The sequence below is a fragment of the Oncorhynchus nerka genome, unplaced genomic scaffold (genome assembly GCF_034236695.1).
Source record: "Oncorhynchus nerka isolate Pitt River unplaced genomic scaffold, Oner_Uvic_2.0 unplaced_scaffold_2___fragment_2___debris, whole genome shotgun sequence".
Classification (NCBI taxonomy): Eukaryota; Metazoa; Chordata; class Actinopteri; order Salmoniformes; family Salmonidae; genus Oncorhynchus; species Oncorhynchus nerka.
The window spans coordinates 75,874-90,648 of NW_027040327.1; the positions used below are offsets into that span (position 1 = coordinate 75,874).

At 41.5% G+C, this 14,775-nt stretch overlaps 1 protein-coding gene across 2 annotated transcripts in view; it reads left to right on the forward strand.

Annotated features, from left to right (window-relative positions):
• Positions 1-14,775, forward strand: part of LOC115111526 (adhesion G-protein coupled receptor D1-like) — a 74,515-nt gene that overhangs the window by 25,097 nt on the left and 34,643 nt on the right. For both annotated transcript variants that reach the window (XM_029637666.2, XM_065016505.1), the window contains 3 exons: positions 569-676; positions 2,578-2,653; positions 3,890-4,031. In XM_029637666.2, the coding sequence (XP_029493526.1) occupies positions 569-676; positions 2,578-2,653; positions 3,890-4,031 (326 nt within the window). The remainder of the gene's footprint in view (positions 1-568; positions 677-2,577; positions 2,654-3,889; positions 4,032-14,775) is intronic.

The window sequence follows — 14,775 nt, forward strand, 5'->3', positions numbered from 1 at the left end:
CAGTACCATGGTGACTCAACTCTCTCCAGTTCTGACTGTACTGTACTGACACACTGTAGTGTCTAACTGTAAACAGAGTGTTAGAGACCCTACAGATTTAGGATCTTAATTTGAGCCAGTATGCTACAGCAGGAAAAGAATCCTGTAGCAACAGGAAATGTGAATTGTTTTGTGGAGTATTATTAATTACACATTTGTGTATGGGATGTTACATTTGTTATGGTAAATCAAGTCTGACATTTTAAAGTGGAAGTTACAAACTTTAGAAGTGTTTTTAAACCCTTGAATACACTACAAGTTTGCATTTCCTGGGTTCCCCAAAAGCTTAGATAACCATGGTCCTTTCAACAGACCCCATTTGTGCACAATATTTTTGTTTGCCTGTAGACAAGCTTGCATCGTCTCTCTCCCAGGGGCTAAGTCAAATCTTTGATCTGCACATAAATCATCATCACCACTAGATAACACTGTGCCTTTGGCTCCCAGTCAGAACCCTCCAGGCCTGGTGTTGGAGTTAGTTAACCACTCGCAGTAGTCCCTCTCTGTTTCTAACCTCTGACCCGAACAGATTACTCTCTAATGAAGATCCCACAGAACTACAATCTTCCACTCTACCGCTTCCCCACACAAGGAAAGAACTACATCTCAGTGCCTGGCGAGGCATTCACCATGCAGTGTGAGTTCCCTACATCCCTTTCCACTATTTTTCTACGAACATACAATACATTTACATACTTACTCTCTCAAAGTAATTCCTATTTAGTCTTGCATATTACACTGCTAGAATATAGCATAGGCTCATCTTTCTTTTGTGTCCGGCTCTTACTCCTCCTCAGCACACAGCTTCCTTGGATTGAATTTAATAAATACTTCTCATTAGATCTGCACACTGTTTCTGCCAAGAGAAAGTTGCCCAGCTGGGAAGCCCTTGTTATTGGGCTGTAGTTTTTTATGATGATAGGATTAAAGGTCTTTAACACAGAAGATAGTGTGTGAGAGAGCCATCGTGGGACTGCTCGTGATGCTTTAAAGTACAGGAGTACAGCTACAGTACTGTGTGACTTTTATGACTAGATGTATCAGTGACTACTTTAGACACACCAGAGAGAGTCAGAGAGAAGGAGACTTGTCATTCACTTTACTGTCCATTAAAAAGAAATCCCTCAACTCACAGTGAACTCATTTATTTGCTTAACTCACTCTTATCTGTGCTGTGAGTGCTGGTTAGGCAGTAATTATGGCAGTGTTAAAACTGTGTTTGTTTGACTTGTGTTCGGGTCAGATCCACTTGGCTCCACCTGGCCCCCAAACGCACTGTGTTGCTACACTAACATTTAAAACAATAATTTAAATAATCTATTAAAGCACCATTATCAGAAATGGAATATAAATGTTACTGCTGACAACCTAAGCTCCTTGATTGAGTTAATGTAACATTGTGCATCCTGACACATGGTATACTGTATTAAAGACACCAAGTGGAGCCTTTATAAGCCAATTAAGTGCAGAAAAAGTACATTTTTTTCCACTTGGACTGAGATACTTCCAAGTATTAATAACAAGTTGTAGATGTATTATGTCTATAGGCAAACTGGCCACCAGCTGATCTCTCAAAGGGTCTGGTAAGGGGCATTACACACATTACATACAAAGAGCATTACATTAAAAACCTTGACTTAATGGTTACCTTCATATACAATGGCCGTGTCTGAAATCTATCTTGCCTACAACATTAAATGATATGTGTTCTAATCGAACTACATACTATTTAGAATGTTCTGTTTAGTACAAAATATCAACATACTAGGCTCCCCCATTCTGAGAATGCCTCATCTAATGCGCAATTGCGTTGCTTCCCGACATTCGTTCATTTGTTTATAGCACCTCCCCTTGTCTCATTATCAGCTGATCATCAGCTGTTGTCAAACACACGTCTGGATAGACAATTCTCTTCTTCAAAAGTGTGCAGCGAATTCTACTACATGAAAAGCTGAAATGAGTATAACATCCTGGCATTTAAAGCATATGCAATTTTCTAAATTTGACATACTATTAAACTTTATATTTTCGCATGCCTACTATTTAGAATGCAAATATGGGCCTATGTATTTTCAATACCTTCTTACTCAGTGAGGTGGATTTGATTTAATGAAAAGGGGGGTTCTTTCACCCTCAAGTACTTCACATCCCTCTCTAGTTGTTATTGTTTACCACGTTGTACTGTAGGTGGGACTGGGTGGTAGGGGGTAGTACATAGGAGCAGGCCACAGGCCTCTTGCTGTACTGTTTCAGTCATGGCACTGTGACTTGCATCATTTCCCAACACACATGTGGTCCGTGGTAACCCTCCGTCTCACCCGTGTGTGAGCATACAGCTCTCCCATTAGTCAGGGAATGCCAACCTGCGGCAGCAAGGCCATGTTAATTAAGTTCCACTCCCTGTGAGCATTTTAGCAGCGCCTCATCACATTCTCAGCCATGCTGTGGGTCTGTGTTCCACCTTTGACCCCTCTCTCCTCTCCTTCCCTCCCCCCTCCTTAACCCCACCCCCCCTCTCTCTCCCTCTTTCCCTTTTAGCCCAAACCACCATTGTGGGTGTGTTCTACCACAACATGCACAACTACTACACAGGGATCAGCCCCCTCAGGACCAGGTAAGGGGGATGTGAGGACACATAAAGAGCCATGATCATACCAAACAGGAATGCTCTCTGTGTATGAATTATGAACCATTTACTAGTATCATATAAAGTTATCCTGACAAAACACAGTACAGTAGACAGCAAACTTCATTCAGGGCCTGCAAAAAGTCATGTCATATTCTCATTTATAAGCATTTAGTTGAAAAGGCTTGAGGTTGTCGAATCATCTGTTTGGAATTAGACTAGTCCGAAAAGTATGCAATGAACAAAATTGTTTACTTTGCACGCCGCGCAATTATGAATTACCGCCATTGAGAAGAAGTGATCTCAGATAATCTGAGGGATGTTATGGCACTAAGCGCTCTGAGCGTCAGCCAGGATCACTTCCTGTGTGTCTCCCCTGGTGGAGTGGCGCCCCTGTTTCCTGTCGTCAAGAACGGATCATGCCTGGGGCCAGTCCTTATCAGTCTCCCACCAGGCTGTCTCTCATCTCACCACTTAACCTCCACTGATTGATACACCCTGCCATTAACTTCATACAGGAACTTGACCCCATACTTCTTTCCCCATCAATAGGGGATTTGTATTCCGATAATGCTGTGACATTTAGTCTTTGCGTGACTTGGAATTTGATTAAAGTAATTAAGTGGTTTTGGCCTAAACAATCTTGTTTGCTTTAAAACATGTAGTAACTGGCAGACTTTATCAATGGCATAATTGTGTATTTTCTGCTCAATAAGTTGGACTGACTATATTGTGGCCCTCAATACGGCATGTAACTTTGACTGCCTCTTCAGAAATACAGCTCTAAATGTAACATGTAGAAGTTTTAAGGCCCTTCGGATCAATCTGCTTCTGCAACAATATAGAACAATATACTTTGTTCTAAACGAGTTTCTCAGTAAAGCAGATGATAATGATAAACACGCTCCTTTTACAATTGATGGTGAGGTTAGTTCGTAATGGTTGTGTTTCACTCCCCAGTGGGTGAGAATATCCGTCTGCACAATGATATGTGGGTGTTGCCTCACTTAAGTTGACCTAGAAAAGCTCCTGACGAGATGCTGTGTTTTCATTGTGATTGATGACGTTGACAGATGTATCAGAGTCCCACTCCCATGCTACTGTTCTGAGCCCTCTGTGACACTACTGTGTAGATAAACACCCTAGCAGAGCTCTTATTGGTGTTCGAGTGACATTCTGTGTCATCTCTCTCTCTCTCTCTCTCTCTCTCTCTCTCTCTCTCAGGATCAACGAGGCAGCTGATTTCAAAGACCATAAGATCCAGGTGGCCAGTTTCCTCATCTCACTGAAGGTGGAGCCATCGCCTGCCCTGTCCGTCAACCTGTCTGGGTCTCCGCTCATCAAGATTGTCCTCACACACATCCTGGTAAGAGTACTTCACCAACACAAATACATCACCTATTACTCCACAGTGTATTGAATTACCAAGCGATGTCAATGGATTACCAATTTACTGGCCATAAGAAACCTTTCATCTCTGTCTTAGTGAAGGACATGAAATTGTGCTGAAAAACTGCTTAGCAATGGTTTTCCTGAAATAAGCAGCACAGTTGTTGGGGGAAGTATTCTTACCTTATCAGAAGGAATAAGGGTGTGCTTTTTAGATGATTCTCAGCTGTTTTGTCTCACAGTATGTGAAAGGATCTGTGTTTCTTGTGGAAAGAGGATGGGCAAAAGGAAATATATTTGGGTATTCATTTCTCCCGACCTCTTTATTGAAACAAAAGTGATTCTAGACATTTGAACTCTAGGCTTTGGGTACTTTTAAAGGAACGATAATTTGAGTTCATGAATAACATATTTTTTGCCTTTCTGCTTTGTGGCAGCGATTTAGTGAAGAAAGTGTTGCCAGCTTTCCATGGGAAATACATTTGAAACCCATAATGAAAGTTAACTTAGAAGACGTGTGTGGCAATTGTTAGCCCTCTAAATGCAGAAATGCAATGGAGAGCTCTAAAGTCCATCCATAGAACACTCTTCTTCAACACAGAGTAAGAATAATCGAGTCATCCCATCTATCTTATTCAAAAAAACTTTTTCCATAAACATTCAATTGTTGCATAAGGACCAAATGACCTCACAAGATATTATCCAATATTTTTTTTAACCAAAAATGAGATGTGATAGTTTTCCATCAACAGCTAACGTAAGCAGCCGTCCATTACACTTGGAGAGAATGTGCTTCTCCTGCCATGTGAGCTGCTCAGTAGAAAATATTCACTTGCTAGTGAATCGCCATCAAAGGTGTTTTCTTCTCTTCCATCTTTCTTAAGAGCACAAATGAAAACCAAGCGGCTTTGTGAAACCATGGCAATGGGTGTTGTTTGCCTTCATTTTCCCCCTGGAAATAAATGTTTATGCTGCAGTGATCTGGCCACGTTCCTGTGACATGATTACTGTGTTTGTTTTAGCAGACACTACGGGAGAGGGGAGAATGTCTTTCCCTTATGAAGTGCTGGAGATGTGTTCCAGTGCTCTTTCATCTTGATTCAAGGTGTTTCTATTTACAGTCACTGAGACTGCCTTAGTGCTCATTGTTATGGTGCCAAAATAAAATAGTGATAAATCAATGGTTTTCACAGAAATCCCCCCAATCAACATTGGTCTTGTGTCGGGAATAGTTTGGACCTCAACTCCAGTGACAACAAATATGCACCACTGCTGCTTTCATCAGTTTTATGACGAATTACCGTACAGTATGTGATTTGGGTTTTTAACTTGTTGTCAACACCTAACATAAGACAATATACAGTATCTATCCACTTATAGTGGATACGGAAAGTGTTCAGACCCCTTGACTTTTTCCACATTTTGTTACATTACAGCCTTATTCTAAAATGTATTAAATAAAACAAATGTTATTATCAATCCACACACAATGCCCATTAATGACAAATTGAAAACAGGTTTTTAGACATTTTTGCAAATACCTTATTTCCATACAGTTGAAGTCGGAAGTTTCCATACACCTAGGTTGGAGTCATTGAAACTCGTTTATCAACCACTCCACAAATTTCTTGTTAACAAACGTTAGTTTTGGCAAGTCGGTTAGGACATCTACTTTGTGCATGACACAAGTAATTTTTCTAACAATTGTTTACAGACTTTTATTTTATATTTTATTTCACCTTTTTTTAACCAGGTAGGCCAGTTGAGAAGTTCTCATTTACAACTGCGACCTGGCCAAGATAAAGCAAAGCAGTGCAACACAAACAACAACACAGTTACACATGGAGTAAACAAAACATACAATCAATAACACAATAGAAAAAAAAGTCTATATACAATGTGTGCAAATGAGGTAAGATAAGGGAGGTAAGGCAATAAATAGGCCATAGTGGCAAAATAATTACAATTGAGAAATTAAACACTGGAGTGAAAGATGTGCATAAGATGAATGTGCAAGTAGAGATACTGGGGTGCAAAGGAGCAAAAAATTTAAAATTAAAAATTACAGTATGGGGATGAGGTAGTTAGATGGGCTATTCACAGATGGGCTATGTACAGGTGCAGTGATCTGTGAGCTGCTCTGACAACTGGTGCTTAAAGTTAGGGAGAGAGATATGAGTCTCCAGCTTCAGTGATGTTTGCAGTTCGTTCCAATCATTGGCAGCAGAGAACTGGAAGGAAAGGCGGCCAAAGGAGGAATTGGCTTTGGGGGTGACCAAATATACCTGCTGGAGCGCGTGCTACGGGTGGGTGCTGCTATGGTGACCAATGAGCTGAGATAAGGCGGAGCCAGTGAGTTTGGCGACGAATATGAAGCGAGGGCCAGCCAACGAGAGCATACAGGTCGCAGTGGTGGGTAGTATATGGGGCTTTGGTGACAAAACTGATGGTACTGTGATAGACTGCATCCAATTTGCTGAGTAGAGTGCCGAAGTCAAGGATCGGTAGGATTGTCAGTTTTACAAGGGTATATTTGGCAGCATGAATGAAGGAGGCTTTGTTGCGAAATAGGAAGCCGATTCTAGATTTGATTTTGGATTGGAGATGCTTGATGTGAGTCTGGAAGGAGAGTTTACAGTCTAACCAGACAACTAGGTATTTGTAGATGTCCACATATTCTAAGTCAGAACTGTCCAGAGTAGTGATGCTGGACGGGCGGGCAGGTGCTGGTAGCAATCGGTTGAAGAACATGCATTTAGTTTGACTTGCATTTAAGCGCAGTTGGAGGCCACGTAAGGAGTGTTGTATGGCATTGAAGCTGGTTTGGAGGTTAGTTAACACAGTGTCCAAAGAAGGGCCAGATGTACACAGAATGGTGTCGTATGCGTAGAGGTGGATCAGGGAATCACCCACACCAAGAGCGACATCGTTGATATATACAGAGAAAATAGTCAGGCTGAGAATTGAACCCTGTGGTACTCCCATAGTGACTGCCAAAAGTCCGGACAACAGGCCCTCCGATTTGACACACTGAACTCTATCTGCGAAGTAGTTGGTGAACCAGGCGAGGCAGTCATTTGAGAAACCAAGGCTATTGAGTCTGCCAATAAGAATACGGTGATTGACAGAGTCGAAAGCCTTGGCCAGGTTGATGAAGACTGCTGCACAGTACTGTCTTTTATCAATGGCGGTTATGATATCGTTTAGTACCTTGAGCGTGGCTGAGGTGCACCCATGACCAGCTCGGAAACCGGATTGCACAGTGGAGAAGGTACGGTGGTATTCGAAATGGTCGGTGATCTGTTTGTTAACTTGGATTTCAAAGACCTTAGAAAGGCAGGGTAGGATAGGTCTGTAGCAGTTTGGGTCTAGAGTGTCTCCCCCTTTGAAGAGGGGTTTGACCGCGGCAGCTTTCTAATCTTTGGGGATCTCAGACGACACAAAAGAGAGGTTGAACAGGCTACTAATAGGGGTTGCAACAATTTCGGCTGATCATTTTAAAAAGAGAGGGTCCAGATTGTCTAGTCCAGCTGATTTGTATGGGTCCAGATTTTGCAACTCTTTCAGAACATCAGCTATCTGGATTTGGGTGAAGGAGAAATGGGTAGGCTTGGGCAAGTTGCTGTGGGGGGTTGCAGCGCTGTTGACCGGGGTAGGGATGGTCAGGTGGAAAGCATGGCCAACCGTAGAAAAATGCTTATTGAAATTCTCAATTATCATGGATTTATTGGTGGTGACAGTGTTTCCTAGCCTCAGTGCAGTGGGCAGCTGGGAGGAGGTGCTCTTATTCTCCATGGACTTTACAGTGTTCCAAAACCTTTTGGAGTTTGTGAAAAAGCTAGCCTTTTTGATTTCCTAACTGCCTGTGTATATTGGTTCCTAACTTCCCTGAAAAGTTGCATATCGTGGGGTAATTCGATTCTAATGCAGTACGCCACAGGACGTTTTTGTGCTGGTCAAGGGCAGTCAGGTCTGGAGTGAACCAAGGGCTATATCTGTTCCTGGTTCTACATTTTCTGAATGGGGCATGCTTATTTAAGACAGATCATTTCACTTATAATTCGCTGTATCACGATTCCAGTGTTTCAGAAGTTGACTGTGCTTTTAAACAGCTTGGAAAATTCCAGAAAATTATGTCATGGCTTTAGAAGCTTCTGGTAGGCTAATTGACATAATTTGAGTCAATTGGAGGTGTACCTGTGGATGTGTTTCAAGGCCTACCTTCAAACTCAGTGCCTCTTTGCTTAACATCATGGGAAAATCAAGAGAAATCAGCCAAGACCTCAGAAATAAAATGTGTAGACCTCCACAAGTATGGTTCATCCTTGGGAGGAATTTCCAAACGCCTGAGGGTACCACGTTCATCTGCACAAATAATAGTACACAAGTATAAACACATGGGACCACGCAGACGTCATACCGCTCTGGAAGGAGACGCGTTCTGTCTCCTAGAGATTAACGTACTTTGGTGCGAAAAGTGCAACTCAATCCCAGATCAACAGCAAAGGACCCTGTGAAGATGCTGGAGGAAACAGTTACAAAAGTATCTATATCCACAGTAAAAACGAGTCCTATATCAACATAATCTGAAAGGCTCAGCAAGGAAGAAGCCACTGCTTCAAAACCGCCATAAATAAGCCAGACTACGGTTTGCAACTGCAATGACCATCGTTATGTTGGAGGAAAAAGGGGGAGGCTTGCAAGCCGAAGAACACCATCCCAACCGTGAAGCACGGGGGTGGCAGCATCATGTTGTGGGGGTTCATTGCTGCAGGAGGGACTGGTGCACTTCAAAAAATAGATGGCATCATGAGAAGGAACATTATGTGGATATATTGAAACAACATCTCAAGACATCAGTCAGGAAGTTAAAGCTAATGGGTCTTCCAAATGGACAATGACCCCAAGCATACTTCCAAGGTTGTGGCAAAATGGCTTAAGGACAACAAAGTCATGGTACTGGAGTGGCCATCACAAAGCCCTGACCTCAATCCTATAGAAAATGTGTGGGCAGAACTGAAAAGCAAGCGAGCAAGGAGGCCTACAACCCTGACTCAATTACACCAGCTCTGTCAGGAGGAATGGGCCAAAATTCACTTAACTTATTGTGGGAAGCTTGTGGAAGGCTACCCGAAATGTTTGACCTAAGTTAAACAATTTAAAGGCAATGCTACCAAATACTAATTGAGTGTATGTAAACTTCTGACCCACTGGGAACGTGATGAAAGAAATAAAACTGAAATAAATCATTCTCTCTACTATTATTTTAACATTTCACATTCTTAAAATAAAGTGGTGAACCTAACTGACCTAATACAGGGAATTTTTACTTGGATTAAATGTGAGGAATTGTGAAAAACTGAGTTTAAATGTATTTGACTAAGGTGAATGTAAACTCCCGACTTCAACTGTAAGTATTCAGACCCTTTGCTATGAGACACTAAATTGAGCTCAGGTACATCCAGTTTCCATTGATCATTCTTGAGATGTTTCTACAACTTCCACCTGTGGTAAATTCATTTGATTGGACATGATTTGGAAAGACACATACCTGTCTATATAAGGTCCCACAGTTTACAGTGCATGTCAGAGCAAAACCTAGCCATGAGGTCGAAGGAATTGTCCGTAGAGCTCCGAAACAGATGTCGAGGGTACCAATAAATTACTGCAGCATTGAAGGTCCCCAAGAACACAGTGGCCTCCATCATTATTCTTGGTCAGAAGGTGAACAAGAACCCAATGGTCAGCCTGGCAGAGCTTATTTTCAATGACAGCCTACCCCGGCCAAACCCTAACCAGGATGACGCTGGGCCAATTGTACGCCGCCCAATAGTACTCCCAATCACGGACGGTTGTGACACAGCCTGGAATCTAACCAGGGTCTGTAGTGATGCCTCTAGTATTTAGATGTAGTGCCTTAGACCGCTGCACCACTTGCTCTCGAGTGGTGCAGTGTTCTAAGGGTAATTGACCGTTAATTAACATAAACACATTTAGCATCTTCTGGCTTCCACATTTAGCATCTCCTGGCAAGTCACTGATGCAGACCTTTGGAACATCTACATTTTAAAAAGTCTAATATATCCATGTAATATAGCCTACACCTTCACAACAAATCCATTATTTAATTTAGAGAGGTCTAAAGAAACATGATATGAAGAAAATTTAGTTGATTTCAGAAGAACAGAATAGCATACTCTGTCCTTATGTTAGGTACTGATGTTTTTATGCCATATGGCTGTGGACTACACTAGTTCATTTAGCAGATAAGATTTTCTTAGATTTCCGTGGCATTATTTTATAGTATGAAGAATACAATTGAACAAAGCTGAATTAAATAGAAAGGATATTTTCTCCAAACGATTTGAGGGAGTGCAAACATGCGGCTATTCTGTGTCGGGCGGTTAACAAAGAAATAGGTACTCCTATATGCTTAATTTAGAGTTATTAATGTAACTTTGGTTGTTCTACAAACATTGGGCTATATGTTGTGATTTGTAATACATTCTAAGGCTGCATGTGTCACAACCTGATCTGCTTCACCTGTCTTTGTGCTTGTCTCCACCCCCCTCCAGGTGTCTCCCATCTGTCCCATTATCCCATGTGTATTTGTACCTGTGTTCTCTGTTTGTCTGTTGCCAGTTTGTCTTGTCAGGTCCTCGACCTGCCCCTTGTTTATATTAAATTATCTGAGAACTGTACTATCCGCATCTGGGTCATATCTTCAGTTGTGATTGTAGTTCTCATATAATTTAACATAAACGGGCAGGCAATAGGCAGGTCGAGGTCAGGCAGAGGTTTGTTATCAGGTCAGAGTCAGGCAGGCAGGCTCGGGGTCAGGGCAGGCAGAGGTTTGTAATCAGGTCAGAGTCAGGCAGGCAGACTCGGGGTCAGGGCAGGCAGAGGTTTGTAATCAGGTCAGAGTCAGGCAGGTGCAGGGCGGCAGGCAGGCTCGGGGTCAGGGCAGACAGAATGGTCAGAACTGGGGAAAACTAGGAAACAGAACTTGCGAAACAGGAAGACGGGAAAGCACGCTGGTAAGACCTGACAAGACGAACTGGCAACAGACAAACAGAGAGCACAGGTATAAATGCACAGGGGATAATGAGGCAAATGGGAGACACCTGGAAGGGGGTGGAGACAAGCACAAAGACAGGTGAAACAGATCTGGGTGTGACAGCATGATGTGACTCTAATCATGATTTGAAAAAAGTTGCATAAAAGGCACGTGCACTGCTTGTTTTATGCGCAGGCTATAAACACTTCATCAGTTTCTCATTCACAAGAGGCACTTGATAATGCCTTGAATTTCACGGTGGCATTCCCTTTGTGTGGCCGTAATGCACCCTAAAAAAATCCATGCCTTTTGCGGCCCTTCTCCCAGAGTGCTACATGCTCCGAAAGCACCTCTCACTCACATGGCACTCCATCACCGGATCGCGTCTTTCTCACAGGCTACAAGTGAAGACAGACACATCGACGCAACTGCGCGCGTCCTTATCCAATTCCGAGGCGCATATTGAAGATATTGTAAAGCAGATTAATGTGCTTTAAAGAAGATATTTGGCCACTTTAGTTGTAATACTAACCTTATCAAAACATATAGGCCTATGGGCTAGGCTACATGAGGTGTGCGACTATGATTAGAAAATGTTGCAAAAAAAGGCATTGTTTCTTGCTTTATGCAGGGCATCATTCACAAGTTATAATATATCTTTCACAAGTGATAGGCTAATATTGTCACCCATCAGATTATATCTGTGAAGTTGATTTTGATTTAGAATGGACCATTATCATGCACCTGTCTCGAAACAGGAGCAGGGGGAAAAAACATGTAGTCTCTGCCCTTAAATAGTGAATGGAGGTTCATTATCACGCCAGCCAGGTAGGCTATACTCCTGTTGTAAAGATAAGCATTGTGCTTAATAGTTGCTTAATATTAGGAAAGTTGAGAAATAAATATAGTAGGCTTAGCCTATAGAAAGCTGATGCGATCCTCCTCTTTTTAACTGGGATATGTGGGACGGTAGCGTCCCACCTCGCCAACAGCCAGTGCAGGACGCCAAATTCAAAACAACAAAAATCTCATAATTAAAATTCCTCAAGCATACAAGTATTTTACACCATTTTAAAGATGAAATTATCCTTAATCCAGCCACAGTGTCTGATTTAAAAAATGCTTTACAGTGAAAGCACCACAAACGATTATGTTAGGTCACCACCAACTCACAGAAAAACACAGACATTTTTCCAGCCAAAGAGAGGAGTCACAAAAAGCACAAAGAGGTAAAATGAATCACTAACCTTTGATGATCTTAATCAGATGACACTCATAGGACTTCACGTTACACAATACATGTATGTTTTGTTCGATAAAGTGCATATTTATATACAAAAATCTCATTTTACATTGGCGCGTTACGTTCAGTAGTTCTAAAACATGCAGTGATTGTGAAGAGAGCCACATCTATTTACAGAAATACTCATTATAAATATTGATGAAAATACAACTGTTATACATGGAATTAGAGATATACTTCTCCTTAACCTCTAGCGACGAGCAATCCCGTATCCGGGAGCGTAATCATAGCCCCAAGTGCATTACCATAACGCAATGTTTCCTATTCATGAAAATCACAAATGAAATGAAATAAATATATTGAAACACAAGCTTAGCCTTTTGTTAACAACACTTTCATCTCAGATTTTCAAAATATGCTTTTCAGCTTTTCAACCCAAGCATTTGTGTAAGAGTATTGATAGCCTAGCATAGCATTAAGCCTAGCATTCAGCAGGGAACATTTTCACAAAAACAAGAAAAGCATTCAAATAAAATAATTTACCTTTGAAGAACTTCGGATGATTTCAATGACGAGACTCTCAGTTAGATAGCAAATGTTCATTTTTTCCAAAAAGATGATTTGTGTTGGCGAAATAGCTCCGTTTTGTTCATCACGTTTGGCTAAGAAAAAGACCGAAAAATGCAGTCATTACAACGCCAAACTTTTTTCCAAATTAGCTCCATAATATCGACAGAAACATGGCAAACATTGTTTAGAATCAATCCTCAATGTGTTTTTCACATATCTATTCGATAATATATCAGTCGTGACAGTTGGTTTCTCATCAGAAGCAAACGGAAAAATACTGCAGCTGGAGATTACGCAATAATTGCAACGGAGGACACCAAGTGACCACCTGGTAGATGTAGTCTCTTATGGTCAATCATCCAATGATATGCCTACAAATACGTCACAATGCTGTCGACACCTTGGGGAAGCGACAGAAAGCCTAAGCTCATTCGTGGCCCATTCACAGCCATATAAGGAGTCATTGGCATGAGGCAGTTTAAAGGGCACATGAGGCACTTCCTGATTTGATTTTTATCTGGGTTTTATCTGGGTTTCGCGTGTAACATCAGTTCTGTGGTACTCACAGACATTATCTTTGCAGTTTTGGAAACATCAGAGTGTTTTCTTTCCAAAGCTGTCAATTATATGCATAGTCGAGCATCTTTTCGCGACAAAATATCTTGTTTAAAACGGGAACGTTTTTCATCCAAAAATTAAAATAGCGCCCCCTATATCCAAGAAGTTAATGCAACCGCTGTGTCAGATTTCAAAAAACCTTTACGGAAAAAAGCAAACCATGCAATAATCTGAGTACAGCTTTCAGACAACAAAGCAGCCAAAAAGATATCCGCCATATTGGGTAGTCAACATTAGTCATAAATAGCATTATAAATATTAACTTATCTTTGATGATCTTCATCAGAATGCACTCCCAGGAATCGCAGTTCCACATCTGATAAATGTTTGTTTTGTTCGATAATGTCCATAATTTATGTCCAAATAGCTTCTTTTGTTAGGGTGTTTGGTAAACAAATCCAAAAGTGCGTTCAGGTCTCGCCGAACTTCGGACGGAAAGTTCAGTTACAGCCCGTAGAAACTTGTCAAACTAAGTATAGAATCAATCTTTAGGATGTTTTTATCATAAATCTTCAATAATGTTCCAACCGGAGAATTCCTATGTCTGTAGAAAAGCAATGGAACGAGAGCTAACTCTCTCATGACCGCGCCACAGAGCCTGTGGCAATCTGCCAGACACCTGACTCATTCCTCTCTCATCCAGCCCCCCTTCACATTAGAATCCTCAAACAAAGTTCTAAAGACTGTTGACAACTAGTGGAAGCCTTAGGAAGTGCAACATAACCAATATCCCACTGTATCTATAATAGGGGCTGAGTTAAAAAACTACAAGCCTCAGATTTCCCACTTCCTGGTTGGATTTTTCTCAGGTTTTCGCCTGCCATATGAGTTCTGTTATACCCAGACATCATTCAAACAGTTTTCGAAACTTCAGAGTGTTTTCTATCCAATACTACTAATAATATGCATATATTAGCATCTGGGACAGAGTAGCAGGCAGTTTACTCTGGGCACCTTATTCATCCAAGCTACTCAATACTGCCCCCCTGTCAGCAAGAAGTTAATAGAGGTCATCACTCGGTTTTCTTGCGCAATTGCATAGCCTATATAAATGTTGCGCAACATGAGCTCATGGGCTCTCTTGAAGTGTTTGATTCGACTTTTGATCACATTTGCATTGATGTCAGAGTGATTAGAGGGACAATAGAGTGCGGAGTACCAGGCAGTTAGCAAGTTTGGTAGACTACTAATGACCATCAGCAGCATCAGAGCTTGGAGAAGCCTAATTACCGT